Consider the following 24,391-nt stretch of genomic DNA (forward strand, 5'->3'; position numbering starts at 1 on the left):
AAAAACTCGAAAAAAATCAAATATCTCGGAAACTTAATGAATTTTTTGCTCTTGGGCCTTTTATATCACAAGTGACTGTGTATTACTTCCTAAAAAGGGGCAGCGTAAAATGAAACGTTACATCTTAAGTCAATGCTCAAATTGTCATTCAATTGTCAAAATAAGATAATCACACTGGACCGGAATGGTACCTCGTTTTGTGTTCGTGTTAAATTAAAAATATTAAATCAACTTCTATAATTTAATTCCTCCCATAAATAATGGTTGTGGCTTATACCTTCCAAGATGTTATTGATATTTTACCAGAGACAAAAACCTTCAGCTTGCCGGCATTCAAACCAACTCCTTTGAAAATCGAATATGTAAAGGATACTGTAAGTTTATAATTATCATTTAATTATTGCATATTTTATACCAGCGATAAGTTCATATGAACGTCGTTAATTTGTTGGGTGTTACAGAGTTCAGGAACTTCATATTGTAGCGTGGAACCTGCTTTGCCATTTGCAAACAGTGATGTGTTTCATGCCAGTATCTTGACGTCGAGGCGCCTCACTGCCACATCAGGGGACTGCAAAGCTGTTTATGAAGTCACCTTCGATGTTGAGGTTTGTATTGGTTATTTTAATTCCATTATAGTATTCTAATATTAATCTAAAGTTCTAATGTTTCATAAATGAGGTTATGAATGTTTATTCATGCTATAATGTGCATATTCAGTACACGTGGGTAAAATGATACTATATAATATATAAACACTGAGTACAAGATTTCCTATTTACTAAATGTATATAATTCCAGGACAGCAAGTTTGATTTTAAAGCCGGCGATACAATAGGTGTTATTCCACACAATGATGAGTCAGTCGTAAATTTGATCATTAGTCATCTGAACTTAGTTCCAACGGCGGATCTGTCTTACAGGCTAACTCTGGATGATACAGTTAAAGGAGCCAAGATACCCGTTCATGTACCTATAAAGTCTACAATAAGGCACGTTTTGACACACTGTTTGGACCTTAGAAGCATATTGAAAAAGGTACATACATATGATTTAAAACAAGTATACAAAAAATATTTAATTGATTTTCTAACAGTTAAATTTTAATATGCTTTCCTTTCAGGCCTTTCTCCTAGCTTTATCAAAATATACTAAAAATGACAAGGAAAAACAGTTATTAGAATATTTTTGCAGTAAAGAAGGTTCAGCTGCATATACAACACATTTTCTCAACAAAAGTCTATGTATACTAGACATATTTACTATATTCCAATCATGTAAACCTCCCATAGAGGTCTTACTGGCAAACCTACCCAGACTATTTCCAAGGCCTTACTCGATAGTTAACAGCGGTTTAAAAGACAATAGAGAATTGAAAATATGTTTTTCTGTGATAGAACATGAGAGGAAAGGTCTCACCACAAGTTGGCTAGAAAGACTAGCTTTGAATGAAGACTCACTTGAAAACGGAATCACAAACCTGAGTATATCAAATGAGGTCAAAGACAAGCAAAAAGTTCCTATTTACCTAAGAAAGAATTTAAACATGTTCTGTTTGCCAGACAACGCTGAAAATCCTTTGATACTGATTGGTCCTGGTACTGGAGTATCACCATTTATTGGATTTTTAGAAGAAAGAAAAATTATGAGTCATCGTCATCAATCAGATATAAGATTAGGTGAAACTTGGTTGTTCTTTGGCTGCAGAAATCCTGAATTGGATTTTATTTATGAAGAAGATCTAAATCAATTTTTGTCTGAAGGAGTATTGAACGAACTTTTTGTAGCATTTTCAAGAATAGACAACCATGAAATTAAATACATTCAGGTGTGTATTGCACAATCATTTGTAAAAAATAAACTGTGTGTTAAAAGCTTTACAAAATAGCGGATTTTGTCGCGAGTACACGCTCGGTTTGTGCGCGACATTTTCCGGGAGTTGAAAACCCGCCAGTGTGAAAGAACTGGCATATATAATTAAGTCAATAAATGTAAATAAGTAAATATCTGAAGAGTAAAATGAATTTACAATTAAAATATACTAATATTAATAATATTTTGCAATTCTTTACAGGATGCTCTTAGAAACAAAGGAAAAGAAATCACCCAACTGATAAAAGGAGGTGCCTCCGTTTTCGTTTGTGGAGATTTAAAAACAATGGCTGCAGAGGTCAAGGAAATATTAATAAAATGCTTTGTAGACCATGAAAACATGTCTTTACAAGAAGCTCAGGATAAAATAACTGAAATGCAGAAGAACAAAAAATATGTGGTTGATGCATGGTGTTAAAGAATTACAAAACTAGTAACTATTTTGGCTCAAGTTTTCAACAGTTGAAGAAAAGTGCTTCAACATTGCAATTTATATACCAAGTTCAATCTAAACGATCGAATTCATTTGGCAATAAAATCTAATTGGCTGTACCAATTATCGGCGCCATTGACGGAACGGACGCCATAAACGGAATTTGATGAGACTTGGCAGCAATATAGCTATAGAAGTCGCTAGCGGAAGCCAGTTACCGTGTAAATAATTATCTGGAATTTATATAAGTTTGTACTTAATAAAATAATAAGTGCAATAAATTATTTATTTATACCACAAGTTAATTGTTTGCTGGTTTAATTTCTACGATCCAATTTTCACACCCATTTACAGGTTTACAGGAGTTTAATGCATAGGTATTAATAATGGCCACCCAGCCGATTGTCGGCTGTTCTCGTATAGATTAGTTGGCTGCGCAGAACATATTAGAACTTTGACACCAGGATGTGCACATATGCACTCACTATTCCATCACTCTCATAGCCCGATGACCGGAGAGATCAGACCAACGTTAACGTGCTCTCCGACGCACGGTGTATCAATCTCCAACTTCCAGACTACGAGCTGTGTGTAACGTAAAACCCACAAAGCTATTTAGGCCCGAACTGGGAATCGAACTCGAGTGCACAGTACCTTTTTGGCCTTGCGACCACTAGGCCAATGAGGCATAGGTAGGTGTTACTGTATGTTTGTTTGATTGAACATTTCAAAAGGTATTGTTAAAATTGGAATATAATATTTAATGAAACCCACAAAATATTTTAGAAAAATAATTTAATAGGCAAATTATATTAATAAAATGTTCAAAAAGTGTCCTTTGTGTATATAATCTTACAATTATAGGGTATTAGCGTCAATACATACAGCTGTTCTCATAAGATGACCATCTGGTAGAATGTTCGTAAGTGTAGGTACAATACGCGATCGGGAAGCGACAATTCGCTTGTGAGAGATCTCGGCTTACTAAGTAATTCCTTGATGACATAATGGGGCTACGCATCAAAGCGGACACGTAGGTACACTTGCTTGCATTGTACTACTGAGTGGAGTCTGTACCTACAAAAGCCACATTGAACACTTGTATTACGAAATTATAGTTCTTTAATATTTTTTACAACAGTGGTCTCATCATATAGAACAGCATTCACACGATATTTCGTTGTGTCGATGAAAATGCTTAAAATCTAGTCTATAAAAGTACATCTATACTATTGCTGTATGAAGCAGGCACTCCTGGCAGGGAAATACTCATCTCCCACAACTATAGCGGTAAGGTGACATTGAGACTTATAAAAAAATCATAAGATAAAATAGATACTGATATAATACTAAAAGAATCTCAAAATACATTTCATATTACACTGTTTTTGGACCTTCTTTAAAATGCACTATTTTGTTGAACTTGTTTCAATAAAATTGGTCATAGAACATGGAATTTGATGTTAAATATCACTTTCTTATCCTTGATATCACTTCCAGCAATTTTAGCTGAATTATGGCCTTTTTCAACCTGTCGTATTTCAGGAAAAATTACGAGGAAAGAATTCGTGGTCATAGAATACAGCCATCAAACTTAAAAATGCAAAAACATAAGTTTGTTTCACACAAGCTAAAAATTAAGTCTGTTTTATCCATTCTATATTTTTGATGTAACGTAGATTTCGTTACTATTTACTTTTTGCACTTACAATATAACTATAGGCTACGCATATTATAGCTACAGTGGTATTTTGTTGTCATGGCTGCTTATGGATTAATACCGCAACCGCATGCAGAGATTATCAGGCAAAACAGACAATGATGACATATAAAATCCAAGATTTACAGGCTTATCTACTCACATGAAAATCGTGACGACAGCATAAACACACTTCAGACTGAGTATATTCTACAAGTAGTACTTTCTACCCTAAAACAGCCTTTTAGCCATTTTACCATTAAGAAAAAATATAAAATAACATTGAACACTAGAAGTAAGCAAAATCAAATTATCCTACACATACATACTACATAGACGTAGTACAACATATTATTTGAAATATATAGATACAAATTATTTATAGTACTAAACATTTCCTTATTTACCATGACCAGACTATTTTTTAATTCATACACAGAATTTTACATACAAAGCAGAATATACTGTAATCAGAATACGATAGAGTTCATTTTTATAAAAATAAAAAAATCCGCCATATAATTACTTTAATAATTTGAGCACTGCATTGAATGGAAATTAATTCTTTGAAATAATTTCAGTGTGCGCATCAAAAATGCCTTATAATGTAAATTGCAATGTGACGAAAATAAATTGTGTTAGTGAATGTTAGAATACACGCCGTATAATGTTATGCTCAGTGCTTAGAACTATTCTCGTTTCTAAGGAATGGCTAATACTATTTAAAAAAATGCAGCACTGTAATCCAGTCTTAATTTTATGTTGTTAGAAGTATAAATAGAAGTTAAAAATCGAGCCTTTTTGTTTTGTTCACGGAATTCTTTTTACATGGAATAAAGAAATTGGAAGGAATGTGACACTGTAATGTTCCTAAACTTTTGCACTTGGTTGATCTGGTAAAATATATAATTATAAAAATAAATGATGCAATGATTACGACTAGCTAAAAAAAGTTATTTCGTTTATGTACATTTTTGGTAATAGCCTATCTGTGCACCAATCACTTATGTTATCAAAAGGGCCTACCTATCTGTTTGCGACCAGAAGCCACAAATAACTATATTTCCCTATTGTTTACGATATAAAAAGTGATAACGATCTAATTTTTATACATTACTAATATTATTTTATTGAATTTCGTTGCTTTGTTATTTATATGGCGACCTGAGTCAAGAATGGCAATTCATTTTATATTTTAAAGTTGATTTCCCAAATATAGTTTCAGACATCATCAGTCCAAAAAGTTTTCAAAATCTTACAATAGAAAAATACTTAATTTTGGACAGATTAAATTATTATTAAGTAACTAAATTCTTAGCCGAATAGCCTTATTTGTATATTGCAACTCACGTTACAGAATTATGGCATTTTCTTGTACAAAAATTATAAATTTGATTTATCCCCTAAAACATTTGGTTAAGGGAGTACTGTAATGTGATGTGTGAATATCTATATCAGTTGGAGATACCGTATCTATACGAGTCTACAGATAAGACAAAAGCTATACGCGCCTAGCGTGCCGTCAAAATTAATATTTTGCGATTCTAAGCTAAATGCGTACAGCAAAAAGTGTAGCTCTATCTATGAATAAACAACTAAGCTAATAAAGTATGCTTTCCGCCCACCAAACATCTGTTTGAAATCCTTTAAAACTTCTCAAATAATGCCCTGTATAATATTGGCGTTTTAGTATTGTCCACTTAACAGTCATCATAACCTTGTAAATTACTATGCAAAACTTGGCACCTCATTACAGTCATTACATTCATAAAGAGCATACAAAATTGTAAAAAGGCTATAAAAGTGTTACAAGTAGACTTAATAGAGGAATGGAACAATTACCAGTCTAGTCCTGGTTCTTGTGGTGAATCTTTTGTGCGGCCTTGATGAGTGGCGTCAGTGTTCTCAGTTCCATCGCGCAGTCCAGGAACGGGTGTCTTAGGAGCTCGTCCGCCGAAGCTCGCAAATCTACGTCCACTTGTAAACTCTTCCGAAGGAAGTCTTGGAAATCTGGTGATAGCTTCTCCCATCTGGGGATTGTCGGCCGTCCGACTGCCGCGATCAGATACAGAGCTCTCAGAGGAGACTCCTTCATGTAAGGCGGCTCACCTTCGATCATTTCGATCGCCATAATACCTAAGGACCACACGTCTACCTTCTTACCGTACTGCTTCCTGGTGACCACTTCAGGCGCCATCCAGTAGGGAGTGCCGACCATAGTCTGTCGCTTCTCATCCCCTATGATGTTGGCGCAGAACCCAAAGTCTGTGACTTTGACTGTGCCATCCATGCCGAGCAGAACATTGTCAGACTTTATATCCCTGTGTATTGTACCTTTAGAGTGCAAAAAGGCTATGGCTTGTAGTGTTTCACGACACACAGCCGCGATCTGGCCCTCCTTCATGACGACTTCAGTCACGACGTAGTTGAGAGAGCCGCCGTCAAGCAGTTCCATAGCGACCCACAGGTGATCGTAACTGAGGAACGCGTCGAGGAAGTTCACCAGGTTCTTATGGTTGAAACCCTTCAACACATTAATTTCATTGAGTATTAGTTCCTTCTTGCTTTGTTTGGTTAAGTCTATGTCCTTGATGGCCACTTTAGAGTTGTCCTTACTGTCTATGGCCACGAACACCACACCTGTAACAAAACGTACACAAACTTAAACATCACTGTTAGGTACTGCACTTAGTTAATTAAAAAGAAATGCAATAGTTTGCCGAGGGAACGAGGGCTTGGCACAGGGGTGCGGTTTCCGTTTACAGTAAAGGCCTATGACTATTTGAATAATGTTTGTTGCTTTGGTAATTAAAGTTTGCGAAGAGAATTATTTTTTGCACATTATGTTTAGCCCCGCCTTCTGCTGTTGACGTCACAGATGCGTGTAAGGTCGGTACTGACCTTTGTCAAAGACGCAATCCGCCCCATCTTAGCAACCTATTCTAACTAGATTCCTTTTCTATATAAGGTGAATTTTTTTGTGAATATAAATAAACATATTTTGACAATTATTTTCATATTGTTTTAGTCATCCATAAAACACATTGTAATCAATTCAGAAAGTAGTCAAAAGATAAGATACGTCGTCGTTACGTAAAGGAATTCGCATGACGTTTAACGTTGCATTAAATTATTAAGCATCTACAAGGCTAATTAAATCTTGGGGATCTATTTTGAGACCATTTTCAAAGACCTGATTTACAGCATATCTTGTATATGAATAGTATTCTCATCTTTTTCTTACAATAAGTTATCAGATCTGATGATTGAAATATTTACTTTTATCAAACTACAAACCATTTTATCAGTATTGAGTGTTGGATTACATGCTCCTTTTAAGATTTAGGTAATTTTTGAGGGTTATCTACTATACTGTGTAGTATAATTCAAACAGTAACTAGGTGTATAATATAATATCAAAATTACAGATGTTCCATAAAATTGCAAAGGCATGTAGTGACAGGTTCATGACTGAACGCAATGCAGTTTCATTTAGTTTTCCAACTTTGATAGTATTGTTAAAGATTTTACAACATATTACAACAATGTTTTTAAACAATACAACATTGTTATTCTTTAAAAACATTATTCTGTGATTTGGAAAAGGATATGAATTTTCCTGTGATTTCGTTAAAGATTTAAAAACAAAGCACTGTGTAGGATAAAACCGCGTCGTCGACTCGCGTTTCTAAAGCGCGTAGTCTGCATAGGCCCTGAGCTTTCGATCAACACAGTGAATGACAGATATAATTGTTTGCAATGACAGGGTAGATTTTGATCATTTTCCTCAACAGAAAGATCATCAAGATTTCGCCATAATGCTGTTATACAGAATACTAACTATAAAGATAGGCCTTGGTTGTGAACTGATGGACCTTGAAGCATAACCAATTTAACACATACATTTGCAATTTCTTTGTTTAACAACAAAAGAACATTTCTGAATAGAATAGAATAGAATAGAATATTATTTATTTGTAAAACATAGGTATTGACAAAATAAAGATCTTACATATGTATAATTAGAACGCTATGTTTTGTCATTACGACGTACAAATGTAGTAGAGAAAAAAAAACTTAACATTAAATTGACAAACAAAAATAGTAATTAAATCATCAGAAAACAAAATAAACAAAAGATGGAACAAAAGATTTGGACATAAATAAATAAAATCTCGGAGCTTCCCCATAGTAACAGGTTTAATGCTTGACAATATTCATTTATTAAATCTAGTTTACTTACTTGTTTTGGTTTTGAGCAAAATTGTGTTCTTTATTTATTTATTTAGAGAGTACTGCCACATCCCAAACATACATATGGTACATTATTCTTCATTCTAATTTTTTTTGTTTTATTTAAGTAGTATTTTTGATATGCAAGTAATCTGTTTAAATAGCAAGAAGCAAACTATTGCAATAAAAGATTTCTGCGTTTCAAATTGAGATTGATGAATGGTTTAATTTTCTCAATTTGACACTTATTCTCGGCTCAATTAACACATTAGAGTCAATTGGTGCCTGAATGCATAGGTACTCGCGGTCTTAACCTCCTTTGTGATATGAAGGTAATGTTAGCACAGTATGATAGTCTATGGTAGTTCTACTATGATCTGACAAATTAGTGGTCATTAGCATCTTATGTGTATGTTTATTTGGTTCAATTATGTGTTTATGACAGTTGTTGATGCTAGAAAATTAATATTTGTTATAGCTGTTCTTCTGGTTTAGGGAACTATTTCATATACATCAATGAAAACAATTTTGTTTTCCCGGAGATAAGGTGATTTGCATACAAACATGAACAACACACTATCTGTGGACAAAAATATAACAGGCCGGGTAAATTTTTTGCATTTATAATGTGTATAATAGTTAAAGCAAGGCTTGTTTATAGATATGAGATTACTATATTCTTTTTATGCAGATTATAGCGTTCCCATAATATTAACCTTAAAAACTTCAAGGAATATGTACATGTACATCTTCTATTTTTGTTGTTAATAACTTGCTACAATCAAGTTTGTTTACTGTGTGGTTAAGGATATAATTGTCATTGACTTTAAAAATGACCTACAAATCACCCATTAAGTAATGGTTGCACAAATATTGTATAATATTGATTGTTTACCTGAAGCACCAGCACCCAATTGCTTGATCCTTTCAAACCGGACGTAAGGGTCATCCTTATTGCATATTTTCTTCAACTCTTCATATATTTGCTCATCGTTCAGAGTTGCATATATCAGCTCCTTCTTCCTCAGTATGGGGCTCTCCTCAGGATCGTTTCCAATAAGAGATAAGTCTTCTACGTTAGCTGTCAGGTCCATAACAGCATCCTTTTTCTTCAGGCCATGCTTAATAGGTGCAGCAGGCATGGTCTGCCTCTGAGAGAATATGTCATTGACCTCCTCCTCACTGCTCTGGCCGATCGATAGATCTGAATCCTGGCTTTGGTTCTTACTCTTCTGATCTAGCAACTTTTCTATTTCTATATTTTCCTCAGTGATAGCCTCGTCAGTGAGGAACGGCTTGAATGGCTCGTCGGGAGCCTTCTCCTTTTTGATTGTGTACATGTGGAACTTAACGGCCTGGATGGCCGCGTCAGGGTTCTCATTTTGTTCGGCGGGCGTAATCTGTGTGTTCAACAACCGCAACCAGGACGTCGGCAATCCTTCCAACAGACCCGTTTCTGAGTTCTTACTAACGTGTATATGTTGTTTCACATCTGTGGGCATACCAATGTCAGTCACCCGCTCTTCTCTTTCTCTTGGTTGCTTTTTTGAGAAAAGTTTCCCAAACACACCACGGTTCGATCGCCCACTCATTTTGATTGATTACTGCTTGTCTACTCAACAATTAAGCCATATCACTGTCACGTATTCAAAACACAAAACCTACATTTCTTGTAAGACACTTTCAGCAAAGGCGGAATTTCGATTTAACTATGATAGGAGTGGCTTTTTACACGGACGGATCGTACCATAGGACGGCGGCCACTTTATCATCTGTCAAATGTCGCAAAGAAAAATGGAGAGAAAATATAAAGGACGTTCTATTTCACGCGCGTTACAACTTTAAGAAAAAAATAACAATTATTAATTTGTGTATTTAATTAAACCAATTTCATCAGGTTTACAAGCATCCAAAGACACATTATTTTAAATGCATAATATAATTCTCGATTGTTCCGATCGACTTCAACGAATTTCAAAATATTGTGTGTTCGCTTATTTGCTGCGTGTGAAGAAGCGCAACATTCGTACATCCATACATTGGTAGGCCTGCGTATCGGTGCTGATAAATAGGAATTTTGGATGATTCATTGTCCATCCGTATAAAGAACTGAGGAGTAATATCGAATCTTGTGCGACATTTGAATATTGCGATAACAATATTATGGTTGATAATAGACAGCAATTTATGTTATAAATAGGCAGGGGCGGATCCATTCCTTAAAATAGGTTTTTGGGCAATGAAATTCACATACCTACATGGCAATATTCTTATCAATTAAATTCAGAGAGCAGGGAGAGTTTATGATGGCGCAATTGAGGTAGTAAATGAGGGTTGAGACTTGTGGGCCACAGTGCCCACTACTTCGGACCGAAACCTGCTGGGCCTGTCTGTGGGGTTGTTCGAAAGCGTGGTCCTGGTATATGAACGGCTTCAGAAGGAACATGTGTGTTGGTAGATCCGCCACTGTAAATATGAATCCTCAGTCCGATTATAAGTTCTTAAGCCCCCAGTACACATTGGCCCATGCGTGGCCACTACACGCCATCACCAATGTGTATAGTATTGGTACCTATATGTTGGCGGAAATTACACTTTTATACACAAAGCGTGGCCCATCACACAGGCCATTGTGTACTGGGGCCTTTACTCTCTTTACTCTTAGGTACCTACTTCTTAGGTACAGTCAACTTCAGGTCAGTGGTAACAGTTTTATTGGAAAATCGTACTTATTACTATTGAGTTAAGGTGCATGACAGTTACCACTGATGTGCGGTCTACCGTACATTATGTAGGTACTGTGAACACAATTTTTTTTATAAGATCCTTCTCTTCTTATAAAATGCCATTACTTAGTGTTTGTCTAATTTTGATAAAAAATATATTCTTGATGTTCGCAGAAAATCAATTTGAGTTTATTTGAGAACATAACTACCTATGTACCTAAGTAATCGTACCTAGGTACAGGAAAATGAAAATTAATCAACTGACTGGTCTTTTTAAGGTCCCCACCTATGTTAGGATCAATGTCTTAATCCTAACTAATATTATAAATGTGAAAGTAACTCTGTCTGTCTGTCTTTCTGTCTGTCTGTCTGTCTTTACTTCACGCCTAAACTATTGGACTGATTTGTGTGAAATTTGGTACAGACATAGTTTGGAACTTGAGAAAGGACATAAGATAGTTTGTATTACAAAGAAATACAAAAATAAAAAATAACATTAATTCCGTACATATAGCGCCATCTATTGGTCAAACCATAAATCTGCCGGAAGTCACTATTCCACGCGAACGAAGTCGCGGGAAAAGCTAGTATAATATAAAGATGCAGCTTATAATTTATGAATAGATTTTCCTTTAGTGAACACAGTTTGATAACATGATATTATCCGCCTGAAGTGATGTGTATAAAAAATATAAACGACTGTTTTCGTCGTATTAATATTACCAACCATTATACATGAAAAAGAAAACACAGCAATGATATTTCAAAATTTTAATTGACATCGTGGATAGTAGAGTTTCGGCTACACTGCTTGACTATTTCCTCTTCATTTTCCGCTTTCGCATCAGGAACTGATGATTTTGAAAGCTCTTGTACCTTCTCTTCTGGACATCGCTTAACAGAACCAGTTTTTAATACTACACCGGTGTTCCCAAGTTGGTTGGATGAAGACTCAGCATTGAAACTCTTAGACCAGTCTTCTGGTAAACCTTCTAACCTGCCAGTCTCGCTGTCCACAGTCACATGTATATTGTGCTCCATATTCAAAGGAGGCCCAATGTCAACAGCTCTTATTTTTTTTTTCGGGATCAATTTACCAAGAAGTGCACTCATTTTGATTCAATTGTTTCAAGTGATCTATTGTTAAGACTACATATCACTTTTACCAGAACACTTCACTTAACTCGATAGTTTAGATAGGTACTAAATAATTTTGTTAGGTTTGTGTAGGTGGGATATATTATTATGTTTCTATGCAGTTTGTTATGCCAGTTGCAGTCTTGAGGAAATTCATTCAGTTCCATTTAACGCGATGCACCTTCAGTGCATCATGCGTATTTCAGTTAGTAGAGACTTCCTACAAGAGCTGTATTTATGAAATTGTTTATTTTAAAATGTTTTAAGCTACAAATACTTATGTTAAATAAAAGCAATGTTATAATTTAGTTAAATAAAGTTTAATGATACTGCTATAGGTTTGTGTTTTAATGATGATTTTATATTAAGTGTAAAGGAACGGTCCCATTGTAGCATAGTTTGCATTCCTATAAAACATACTATTATTTTCATACCAAGATAGTTTTCCTTGTTTTATTCCCTGTTCGACTTCACGATAATAAAGCATATAACACAAACACAATTTACAACTTCTATCTGTAACATAGGTATTCGTAGATGTACCTAATTTCTAAAACCAGGTACCTAGGTACTTAGCTAGTTCCAGGAGTACCTACCGATGAAATTACTTAGGTATTTTGATTGTTCTGATATTTGGGTCCCAATTATACAAAGCTTTGGTGTAGTGGCCACGTGAAGGTACGAACTATACCTATCCACCTCCTGCAAAGTTTCAGGATTTGGTTCACAGAGACTGAAATGTTCTGAAAAAAGAATGAATAAGGAAAAACTGCTCTAACGTATAGTTTTAAAATTGTCCTCGTATATAAATTAATTACGAAGCCAAATAATATAGACTAAGTTTTTGTCGGTTAATCTATTCACAATTAACGGATACTATAACTAGTTAAAAAATGAAACAAAGAAAAAACCTGCACAAATTGTGTTTAATTCCCACGAGTACCCGATGCATGTGAATCTTAGCAAAAGTCTTGGCACTGAAGGGTCAACGGCCATTGATAATAATATCAATTTATTCTCGTCAGCCAGCTCGCCGTGTAGGCTGTAAACTGCTTAAATACCACTTACTGGCCACTTGTACAAATGAGAGATTTTATGTGCTATAAAATGACGAGCTATTGCTTCCAATCTTCTATTTCCATCGACATTTTACTTTGTAAACACATTGGGTGGGAAACAAGATGTAATTTCCTATTACCTGTCGACGAAATAGTGTGTTGACGGTGTTTGGTTGAAGCAAGACCTTTAATTATTACAAACTTCCTATTACGTTTCTCTCATCATGTCTTCTTCGTCCATACTTCATCATCTCATTATCTTTATTTTCAGCCATATCGTCTTTTTCTATCTCCATCATTTATTTGGGCGCTCCCATCGTGTAACTAAACTCGTTCATTCTTAAGAATTTTCCCACAAAATGGCCTTGCCTTCGTCGAGCCTGTTATGGCAAGGAGTCATAACAGGGCCGTCAGCATGATGGCCGTTTTCCTTGCTGTTTTTTGTATACCGGTGCCACATTTAAGCCTCCTTTTATTACGTTCTATGTATCCGAAAATCCAATGTTATCCTAAAATCTTAGCCTCGTATTTCTTCTAACATACGATGCAGACCGAGAAGAGGAAAATTCACATTTTTACGGTATGCGGTAGGTAAACATTCTAATAGTTTCAGGAAAACCTCAAAGAATTTTATAATTAGTTTAATTAGGTATTTGAAGAATACTCCGGTGACCGGTGACCCTCAACCACAGTTTTTGTATTGTTTCTGCAGCGAAGCGTGCACAGCGTCAGCGTCGATTAGATGTACTAAATCTACATTTTAGCTTTGAGTATCTTGTAGTAAGCCATTACAGCAAGACGAGGCAAGACAGAAGGTAAGGAAGGTAACAAAAGGGAGGTGAGGTAAGGAATACTGCAAATAGTAATATCTAAAGTCTAGAAGAGATCGTTTTTAGCGATAGGACCGCCATATGTCACCTATGTACTTCAATTATTAAAGTAGGTCCTATCTATCTATCTAAGTTTCTTCGTGATCACTTTGCATATCTGCGTCAGCTGTATGAAGGTAAAGGCTAAACTTACCAATAAGTAGGTATCAGATCAAAAGCCAATCTCTCGTCTACTGCACTCAAAGCATTGAATGGTATTGGATCATTCAAATCTTTCCCTTTAATGGTAACGAGCCTGTTTCTATCTTTTCCTATATCTGGTTAATGTCCTTATAGGTGCAGTAATTGAACTTTCACGGAAGCAACGTAAAAACTTGTTGCGTTATTAAGTTCTGTATAGCTCTAGAAATAAGGTCTAATTTGTAATGTTTTTGTGGAGAGTTAAGTTTGTGTTGTAACCCTTCAGCGTATGCTTTTTGATTTCCAACGGGATTAGGGTTGAGTTATGCATAGTTTTATCGATATGATGTTATCGATAGTTTGTTGTTATTTTTATAACCGTTTACTTAAGTAGTTGATATGGTATGTGGTCACGAACCTGAACTTTCGTTTTTCATTTTAAGGGCTTTCAACGCAGAGGAATAGTTGAGTGGTATAAATGGTACCTATAGACTTTTTATTAAAAAAATACATAATTAATGAACTGCAAAATATCACTTGATAAGTATCACCATGTCAAGACATATTAAATAACATCAGTATCTTTATTACAGCACAAAGCCTTTGTTTGCTTCAAAGAAGATGTACTTACTGACAATGAAATAAAGGAAGTTAAACGTCAGTAAGTACAGAATATCAAAACATAAATAAGAAAAGCCTTAATTTCCTTTAGGATATACCTATGTATAAATATCCCGTATCTAATCTTATTTCAAACAAGTAAGAGCTAAAAGAAACCCAATACAAAGGCTGGCTGGAATTAGGTTGTACTAACTATCGAACAAAGGTAACTGCGACCACATGTTTCAATATAATAATGTAACAGATATTTAAGTATCGGGTAACCGATATAGTGAGCATGATTAATAAAGTCGGCCATTTGTAAGGGCGCGTACTCTATTTACCATAATTAATATTTTTATTTGCAAACAAGCTAGTGATACTAAACAATTTCCAGCAAATCCAAGGTTATTTAGGTAAAAGATAGTACGAAAACTGTCCCTATCAAACGCGATCAATAGAGATAGAATTAATTTGATAAAATACTTTTCAGTTCAGTCACACTGTGTCTATCACTGGCCAGTGATAAATTGTGACACGCATTTTGCAAACACATTATTTTTTTAATTTGGAAAATGAATTCAAAATCTTCCGTGATATCGATAAAATTCTCCATCACTATTACTTTTAAAAGTTTACACAAAATGTGTAGTTAAGTCAAAACTTCAGGCGTGAACAGAGATGGTATAGTAAACAATTCTTTCTCTGGCTGACGCCGAGTTATTTTTAGGTCAATAGCTTTTGAATTCGCTCATCGGTCGTAGTTGGACCAATGAAAATATACGGCGGTATGCGTGAGCGCGGCAAGAAACAGGAGTTAATCGATTCTCTATTCGATTATATTCGTGTTTAATTGAGTTTTTGTTTGCTGATGTTATTTGCTAAGACTTTGCTTTAAGATGATCGTGTGGATGTGTTGATTAACTTATAATTACTTACCGTTTGCCTAGTTAACGCGATACTGACGTCTTTGGATTGTGGAGAAGTTTTAAGAGAAAAAATATTAGAGAGTAGTTGTGATGCGAAAAACAAAGAAAGGTTGTATAAAAATCGTCAAATGAAAAATGTTATCGTGAAATAGTGCATCTGATTATCACGTTGATGAGATAACCAGACAGGTATAGAGATTAGAACTCACATCAATGTTGTGAATGTTTGTTATTATTTTGTAGAGCAAAAATCCCCAATCTACGTAATGGAAACAAATTTGAAGTGGTTCTCATTTAAATATGTCTGTAATCAAATTTTGAAACCCAATTAATTTTATATAATAGGATAGTGCTGCTTTTCTTATCGGATTTCTTCAAGAAATAAAAGGCACCCATAATTTTCACAAGAAAAGTCGGAGTTTGAAATCGATCAAGTAAGTATCTAGTTTAGAAACTTATGGTTTTATAGTTTTATTATTATGCGATCTACACCAAACTATTTGAGAAATTAATCATGCATGTATTCATGCGAAACTAGTTTCCTATGCAGTTATAAACTTGTAAGTGTGTATTAAAATGTTGACCTAAAGACAAACTTAAAACTAAAAAAATCGTCACTTTTATACATAAATAAGAGCATAAATTAACGGTAAATTGTGATTCACACCTAGGAAGTTATAGATTAATGTGATTTTAGACGATCATTTCATTTTTCTAAATTCTGCTTTACTGGGATTGTTTTTATGTTGGTGCAATTCAGTCCTTATGAACCAGGTACATTAGGATTTTTTTTCAGGTTGAAAATGAGAATGATGCAATATTGTATGCCTATTTTTTTTTTTGATTTTTTGTATTTTTTTTGTAACGTTTTTTCATAAGTTTTTACTATTACTCGGTAACTAGAAAGAAGCCAACTTTAGAGTGGCAAAGTTATTTGATACCTAGTTAGCTGCATCTTTGAAACTCTTCCTCTGCAAAATATAGGTACTTGAAGTAGGAGTAGGACTTTTTGATTTCCATAAAAATATTTCCCCATGATCAAGTTTTCAGGACATTCTGACAATGTCTCACTGTTACATGACGCTTGCGCCAGCGTCACTGAGCGGCTGGGGCGGAGCGCCGCCCACTGAAAACATTTGGCCGCCAGTCTCGACGTCCACTCCGCGCGGTCCGCCCGTCATTTCCCGCGACGGCAAACAAACCCCCCATAATTATACCTAAGTACCAATATAACCACGTGATACGAAAACCGCGCCATTTTTTTTTGTTTTTATTTTTTTTTTACCAAATTTACATTTCGAACGGGAAACGACGTAACGCGATTCGATTAGTTGATTCGATGTTCTCAATTTAAATTGTAGTGTTTCAGACTAACGGGGTGACAAATGTTTTAGTGCATTTTTGAGGATATATTGTGGATTCTTTTTTATAAGGTAGGTACTTTAAAATTAATATTTTTTAATCTAATTATGTATAGAGCACATAGTATCGTGTAAAACCTGTACCATTTTTTATTCCTTAATCAGTAATTCATAAAGCATTAATCAATCAGCCTGCAATTGTGATTAGTGATGATTATTTCGTAATACTTCATGAATTTTTCATGAGATTCTCAGAACTGTTCAGCATTTGAACATGATATGTTAATATGATTAGATCAACGTCAGTGTGGGCAAAGGCCTCATATTCATCACATACATTATTGTTGCTGCCAGTCAGTTTTAGACACATCCAAATATAAAATTATCTCACAGTTGAGAAAAGGCCTCCCCATCTTGTCTCCATTTCACACTTCCCGGTCCTTTAAAAGAGCCCAACATTCTCGATGGTAGACCTCTAATTTTCAAACTTTTAATCGATAAGTTTTACAGGTAAAAAAGGCCTATCGTTTGATCGCGTGACGTATATTACATTTATCACCCTAGGGTAACGACCCCACCCGAAACTTTAACATGGTCGCCCTACCGTTTAAATAATAACCCAATGTCAACATAGTGACGTGTTTCTTTTCACGGTGATAATCGATATTATTATCGTTGAATCGGAAAACGTAAATAGGTTTTATTTTCGGCTTTATCTGATAAAAGCTTGGTTTGTTTTAATTTTATTAAAGGTAGCTTACGTATGTAACTACGCGACTTTGTTTTTATTTTTATTTCCACGGTTTTTAAGAGTAGGTACCTAAAATTGGTGCTTATTAATATTTTCCTTCAATTTCATAACTATTTCTTGAAGCTTGATTTGTTATAATTTTCAAGTGTCAAGAAAAAGGAATGTATTCAAAGTCCATTATTAGTATTTTCAGAAGTTAGTAAAGTTCTTTTGTTTTTATTGGTCGTTAAATATAAAACAAAGCATTATGTCAACTGAAACGAAATGTGACAGCGCTCTGAAATCCCTGAAATTGAACGAAACCATATGTTTCTCGTTTTGGCCTGAGCTATTGTAATACGTCTTATAATAGAATGAGATAATAACGGAGTTTCCAACTAGCCATTATTGGAAAGATTTAGAAAATTTTATTATTTAGGAAGCCTTAGGTACGTCGTCAGAATCTATCAATCTGATACAGCTAGCTACAGTACATACTCATTTTATTTATTTAGATTGTTATTACCCTTCAGAAAAAGGAATTATTCGTTTTGCTTACTAATGGTAGTTTTTTCATACAGCTCGGAAAGCCTCAAAGAAAAATTATATTACCTAATCTTCAGAAAAGTGTGTTTTCATCTTGATCAATTTTGCTTTTTAACTGTGGCCAAACGTGGGCCAAACAAACAGCCATACAGAATTACTTATGTAATTATATTGACAACAAACAAGATAAGGACCTACTGATTATCTTGGTATTAAACCCGTGGGTTGGTAGTTGCTGTGGGTGATGCTCACTGCATTTTGGAACGAAGCTAAGGCCATCAGATCGTGTCATGGTTATGTGATTACAACTGCACCTGTTATGTGATTCTGGCATTCCAGGGTCAGACCAATTAGGCTGCCTTATGGTTTTCCCTGATAATCAAAGAGTACCTTAAGGAACAAAGATGGGTATTAGTCAGTAAAAGTCTGACGAGCCGTCCAGCTGTACCCACAGCAGGGTAACCTGACGTTTTTCCACCTCCAGAAAGGATTTGGATCAGTTAAATATGTCAGTATGTATATATCAGTACGTAACCGGCGATGCATAGAGGGGCCTCGAATAGAGCTTGTACCAATGAGTACGACCTCTAACAGCTAGACCAGTGGTTCCCAAACTTATTTTGTCTACTGCCCACTTTGAGAATAAATATTTTTTAGCGCCCCCCTTTTTTCACCTATTTAAAAACCACTATAACTTCAAATTAAATTAATTAATTACTGGGACCTATATATGTTTATTAACGGGGAATTCTAAACGAAACTTTTACTATAACCCGCAACTTGAAACCTGAGCGCAGGTAGGTAACATACCGCGGCGCTTAGGTCTCAAGTTAACTCTTACTGTGGCGGCGTAGCATCGGGTGGCACCCGGGGCGGACTACCTATTGAGCACCCCCCAAAAAAACGACAAAATATAATCACGGACTAAAATTGTTAATTAAAGTAGGTACTTAAAAATCGTGTAGAAATCATTCATGGTGCTTTTTGCCTGGTTTAACATAAAGAAACCGGAGACAGATCACTGCAAACTTGTAAAGCGCTAGCGAAGCGAGCCCGTAATTTTTGAGTTTTGGGACATTATAGAACCCAAACATGTTTAATAAAAACCAGTGACGAGTGAAAAAGCCGCGAGCGCAGCGAGCGCGAAATGTTTGAGTTTTGGAACAGTAAAGTACCAAAAAGAGTTATAAAAAACCGCGCAAATTGTTTAGTTTTGGGGCACAACAGTACCTTAACATCTGTGAAAAAAAAAAACTAAAAGAAGCCGCGAGCGTAGCGAGCGCAAAATTTTTGATTTTTGGGACGCAATGATACCTAAAGAAATTAGAAAATAGTCACTGTTAAGTGAAAGGCGCGAGTGTAGCGAGTGAATCTTGTAATTCATATTAGTTGATGTTCAGAAGTCGTTGTTTAAGAGGCCTCCTAGCTAAATAAAATTACAAATCACCCCCCATGCCTCTACACAACGCCCCCATTTTCTTTCTGGGTCTCTTACCGCCCCCCTTGAGACCTGCAGCGCCCACAAGGGGGCGTTATCGCCCACTTTGGGAAACACTGAGCTAGACATAAGACATGGTGAGAGAATTTGTTAGCGTCATACGTCGTCATCATCCGGCCTAAGACCGAAATAATTAGGAGTTGGAATACACACGAGGGCAGAGTTTTTTTTAATTTGAGACGGTATCGGATATTTGCAGTGTAACAACCAAGGGCTACCCAGCTTAATAGGATTGAGGAAGTCAGATAGGCCATCCCTTCGTGTACTCAGCTTACACTTATTGGTGAGGAAAACTCTAGGCAGGCAGTTGATGTACTTACCGAAAAATTTGCTAGACTTACTAACCATATTTTCATTTCCCCAATTCAACTCAAACCCCATTTGAATTCTCTTTTTTCTGCAGGATTCTTACACCACATTCACATTAACATGCTGATTTTATAAAAATAATTCGTGCAACATTCTATTTCAGTCACATGCATCAATAACTCATATTACTTAATTCTCACGTTAGCACTATATCGTGATAGCTTCGTCGCCATGTCAATATTTTTTCGGTGACATCAGCGAGAAAACAACAGATAATACGAATGTCTAGCAAAGTGAAGCCGCACGAATGTACACGCACGTGGTCACTTGTGGAGATTACGTTCTTCAAGAGGAATTACATTTGCACGCAGAAAATCTAGACTGTCTAACGAGGCAGAAGAGAGAACAAAAACATTGTTTTATGTATTTTTTATTTCAGTCTGCAATAAAATAAAATTTCATTTGAAGTAGTTTAGCCGCTTCTTCGAAACACCGTAAATGACAACCTTTCTTTTTTCTACCACAGATTAACGTAAATATAATGTGTAATTAGGGAGCTCTGCTTATCAAAAAAAAAGTGTTCAAGTTTCACTGCTTCTAAGAGCAGTTTATACGCCAGGAAATAGAGTACTTCCTAAATTACTAAAAGCGTTTAAACTCGATCCAGTATCGGTGCTAGTCAAGAACTCGTATACCGGACCAGTTCTATAGGTGTGCCAGGCACCTGATTCAACTCGCCCGGAACTCTTTGCAGTCCGGATTCAACCATAAGCAAAGGGTCAATGGCTTATAAAGTAAGCTTTAAAAAACATGGTAAAAACCTCCCGCTTCTAAGTACTAAGTAATCTGCAGTTTATATAAATGATCCTAATAATAAAAAGACCGGTCTCTTATCGCTGTGGCAAATTCTTGCATCTCATACAGGCGTTTATTTGAAAATCGTGCTCAGATTTTTATCATTACCAGTTAAATGTTGTCTAGACTTAGGAAATACATAATTGAAACGCAGAATAACCGAATGTTTTCATTTAAATTAAAAATAAATGAAAGCTTATTTGAAAAATCGAATTGCATGAATGGCCATGCCAGTATTTTGGCGGCATCAAACCGAATTGTAAATAGGTTTCACCAAGGAGGTTACAGTACAAATATTTGTTATGCTAGCTGTTTTAGCAGCCTGATTCATTACTGTATTAGTCGTGTGTTATAAATTACGCATGAAACATTCATCTATGTACACTACTTTTGCACTGCATATGCTAAAAATGCTAACTAATGTACAATTAAAATCTCGTTTAATTCCTAAGCAATAAATTTTAGTGCAATGTGAAACTTTTGAGACGTTAAAAAACAGAGATATAAAATAAATTAACTAAACATATTCATCACATATGTTTTATGTTCCACTTATTTGACACACTTTGATTAAATTAAATGAATAAAATATTTTAATTCAAGAAGTTTTTTACTTATCAAATCTTACAGTTAGGTATGTTAAAAAAAGTTTACAGTTAGTGACATTCAAATGCTTATAAAATTATCTTGCAAGTTTGTTGATACTGTACCTGTCTTTAACGATAATTATAATGCTTCTATACTGCAGAAATTCTATAACATTCGAAGAGGATATTTTTACGACTTCTGGTGTAGAGACGGCTCAAATGATTTGACTTTTCTCTAGAGACATTCAGACAGAAAACTCTCTCAGGACAAGACTGAAACAAAAGAAGATGTTTTAATAAATATCACTGGCCACATACAATTGCGTGCGTATGTTTTTCTTTAGTGACTGCGTACGGACATTTCCCAAGAGGCCTTGCAAATCGCACATACCTAAGTAAATGACAAGCATGTTTAAAAGTAGGTTGCGTAGGCTACCTCTTACGCGGTGTCCTGCGTGAGCGACGAACGCGACGCGACGCGACGCAACACGACGCGACGTAATGCGACGCGATGCTATACGCGACAGATGTCCTACGTGATTTTGGTCATTACTTCTCAAATCATGGAGAAGTTGTGTTACAATTTTGCTTGAAAGTTCATATTTAAAGTACAGACAGCAACAATCTTCCAACTTGTTTGTACTAATAAACGATTTCTTTAATATTTATGTTTTTTTTGTCCCACAACAATCAACGCTTCTGAATAGTTCGCGGTGTCGCGTCTGGTCGCCCTCAAAACAAGTACGCGTTACGTCGCGTCTCGCCGCAGACTGTCACATAGGCCGCATGTAGGGAATTCCTTTGAGTTGATCGCGTTCGTCGCGTTCGCAGCGTCGCGTCGCGTCGCGTTCGTCGCTCACGCAGGACACCGCGTTATGATCCTCCTACATACTACTTCGTACTATGTATTAGTGGTCATAGATCTGTGCTAGTTTCATCGATAGGATTTGAATAACTGTATAGCTGTTGTAACGCTAATATGAAAAAAAAAAATAGTGTAGGTTGTATGTCCAGTTTAGTTTCTAAGCAACGTACCATACCGTGTATCGTCGCAAAAAAAGTCTAAAATGTCATCTTCACTTTTGTGAAACTGTTTATACATATATTTTTTTAATGATCTTTAAGACGTAATGTCTATTTTCCTTTACACACAGAGCTCTCACGTTTACATGTATGTATTTATTTAGTTAAATTCATTACTCCATCACCAATCACACAACCCAAATGCTGCAATGCTAGTTACGGATGTACAGATACAAACATCCGGATCTATATTTAAAAAGTTCCAACTAACACAAGTAAGTAACACTACAGACCAGTTTCACAGAGACAAAATTACATATGCCAGCAAAATTATCTGGTCACTCATACTTGAATATGCGTTGAGACATTACCGCGAACGTTCAACACTTGAATTGCAAAGGCGTTCTGTTTACGTCCACTAGCGTAAAAAGAGAGATCAACAGTCTTGCTCAGCTCTGAAGAAAGTATCAAGTGTTTGTTTCAAAGGTGCACGTGTTACATCTCAAAAACATAGTAAGACGCTGACAGTTTCATCGTAAATCTTACCAAACCAAATCTTCTGTACACATGGTAACCAGTTTAGCTTGATCGACGTTGAAAAGGGGAACTGGGTTTAAATGTACCAATTATTGATATCAAGTCTTTGCGAGTAGTAGCTAAGGAATATCAAGATATATTGGTAGTGTTTTGTTTAGTTTCTGTTAACGATGCCCTTGCATCATTGACGTACAACGCGATTTGGTGTCCAGTTTTCCTGAATGTCAGATGTGAAATGTTGGCTCGTCGCCATAAAGTATTTAGACTGACGCGGAGAGCTTTGAAGGACGATGTAGCGATGTAGTGCTTCAGAATTAATTTGGGCCGATTATTTTGGCAACTGCCGACAAGGATTTATGTGCGGATAATACCGGCTTTAGGGTATTGAAAGAACATGTGCCTTTATTGCCGGAAACGTGATGTCTTCACTATACGAAAAAGAAAACAAAAGTACTTACCTATTTGAATATTTTTGTTAGAGTAAATCTATACATATAATAAAATGATAGGAAAGTCAAAACTGTACATTGAATATTTTTTTTAAATAATACTTGGGGGGTGATCCATAATCGATTCTGAACCCAAATATGTAGATTTTAGAATTTTTGTCTGTATGTTTGTCCCGGATAAACTCAAAAAGTACTGCATGGATTTAAATCAAATTTTGCATGACTATTACCTGGGGGCCGGTTCAACACATAGGCTATATATTATCACGCTATCACCTACGGGGGATGAGCAATGAACGATTAAATGCACGAGAATGCAGACGAAGTCGCGGGCAACAGCTAGTAAAATATATTTACATAAATTAGATTGACATTTGAGTGTGCAGTCTAGTATCGACTGGAAATTCTTGAAGAAATATAAGAGAGTCTTTAATTAGGTACACATTTACAATTCAAGCTACCATATACATATTCAGATATATCTGAATGAAACTGTTACAAATCTCTTTAGAATCAGTCGATGCATACTTGGAAAGATCAACGACCGTTCAAGATTGGCTTCAAGAAAAAAACCTAAATATTTATGTTTGCTTTACCGGTTGCTAGGCAACAGAAGAAGGGACGAAAGCCAAAGTTGTTATACGTAGAAAAACATGTAATGAAGCTTCCGTATATTGGCGGATGAGAATTATTTCTTGGTCAGTAATAATGTGCTAATGATAGTCACTTTCACTGATGTATCATTATTTCAGATTCTTATTACTATTCGTACGGTACTAGAAATTAGAATGTCTTGTTA

General features: G+C 35.5%; 3 protein-coding genes across 5 annotated transcripts in view; 2 read left to right on the forward strand and 1 right to left on the reverse strand.

The window, feature by feature from the left end:
* Positions 1 to 143: 143 nt before the first annotated feature.
* On the forward strand, positions 144 to 2,610 carry LOC110376093 (methionine synthase reductase). The gene is made up of 5 exons (XM_021334447.3): positions 144 to 374; positions 462 to 608; positions 802 to 1,038; positions 1,124 to 1,828; positions 2,075 to 2,610. The coding sequence occupies exons 1-5, from the start codon at positions 261 to 263 to the stop codon at positions 2,288 to 2,290; spliced, it is 1,419 nt and encodes a 472-aa protein (XP_021190122.3). The 5' UTR covers positions 144 to 260; the 3' UTR covers positions 2,291 to 2,610.
* A 473-nt stretch (positions 2,611 to 3,083) lies between these two features.
* LOC110376060 (serine/threonine-protein kinase PAK 3) lies at positions 3,084 to 10,027 on the reverse strand. Its single transcript, XM_021334397.3, has 2 exons — positions 9,133 to 10,027; positions 3,084 to 6,644 (listed from the first exon to the last, which is right to left on the reverse strand). Exons 1-2 carry the CDS (start codon positions 9,827 to 9,829, stop codon positions 5,851 to 5,853), a joined length of 1,491 nt encoding a protein of 496 aa, XP_021190072.2. The 5' UTR covers positions 9,830 to 10,027; the 3' UTR covers positions 3,084 to 5,850.
* A 6,776-nt stretch (positions 10,028 to 16,803) lies between these two features.
* LOC110382218 (axoneme-associated protein mst101(2)) overlaps positions 16,804 to 24,391 on the forward strand; it is a 120,709-nt gene continuing 113,121 nt past the window's right edge. For 2 of the 3 annotated variants that reach the window (XM_064035559.1, XM_049847562.2), the window contains exon 1: positions 16,805 to 17,130. The gene's annotated coding sequence lies outside the window, so the exon portion shown is untranslated. Of the gene's footprint in view, positions 17,131 to 24,391 lie in introns of all 3 variants that reach the window. The other variant, XM_064035560.1, reaches the window with a different exon arrangement.

The sequence above is a fragment of the Helicoverpa armigera genome, chromosome 7 (assembly GCF_030705265.1).
Source record: "Helicoverpa armigera isolate CAAS_96S chromosome 7, ASM3070526v1, whole genome shotgun sequence".
In the NCBI taxonomy this organism is placed as follows: domain Eukaryota; kingdom Metazoa; phylum Arthropoda; class Insecta; order Lepidoptera; family Noctuidae; genus Helicoverpa; species Helicoverpa armigera.

Bases quoted from the DNA above. Each gene is read 5' to 3' on its own strand.
- LOC110376093 (XM_021334447.3), top strand. From the start codon at position 261: ATGGTTGTGGCTTATACCTTCCAAGATGTTATTGATATTTTACCAGAG. The intron at 375-461 runs GTAAGTTTATAA...TGGGTGTTACAG, and splicing joins TCGAATATGTAAAGGATACT to AGTTCAGGAACTTCATATTG. The intron at 1,829-2,074 runs GTGTGTATTGCA...AATTCTTTACAG, and splicing joins ATGAAATTAAATACATTCAG to GATGCTCTTAGAAACAAAGG.
- LOC110376060 (XM_021334397.3), bottom strand. From the start codon at position 9,829: ATGAGTGGGCGATCGAACCGTGGTGTGTTTGGGAAACTTTTCTCAAAA. The intron at 6,645-9,132 runs GTAAACAATCAA...GTTTTGTTACAG, and splicing joins ATTGGGTGCTGGTGCTTCAG to GTGTGGTGTTCGTGGCCATA.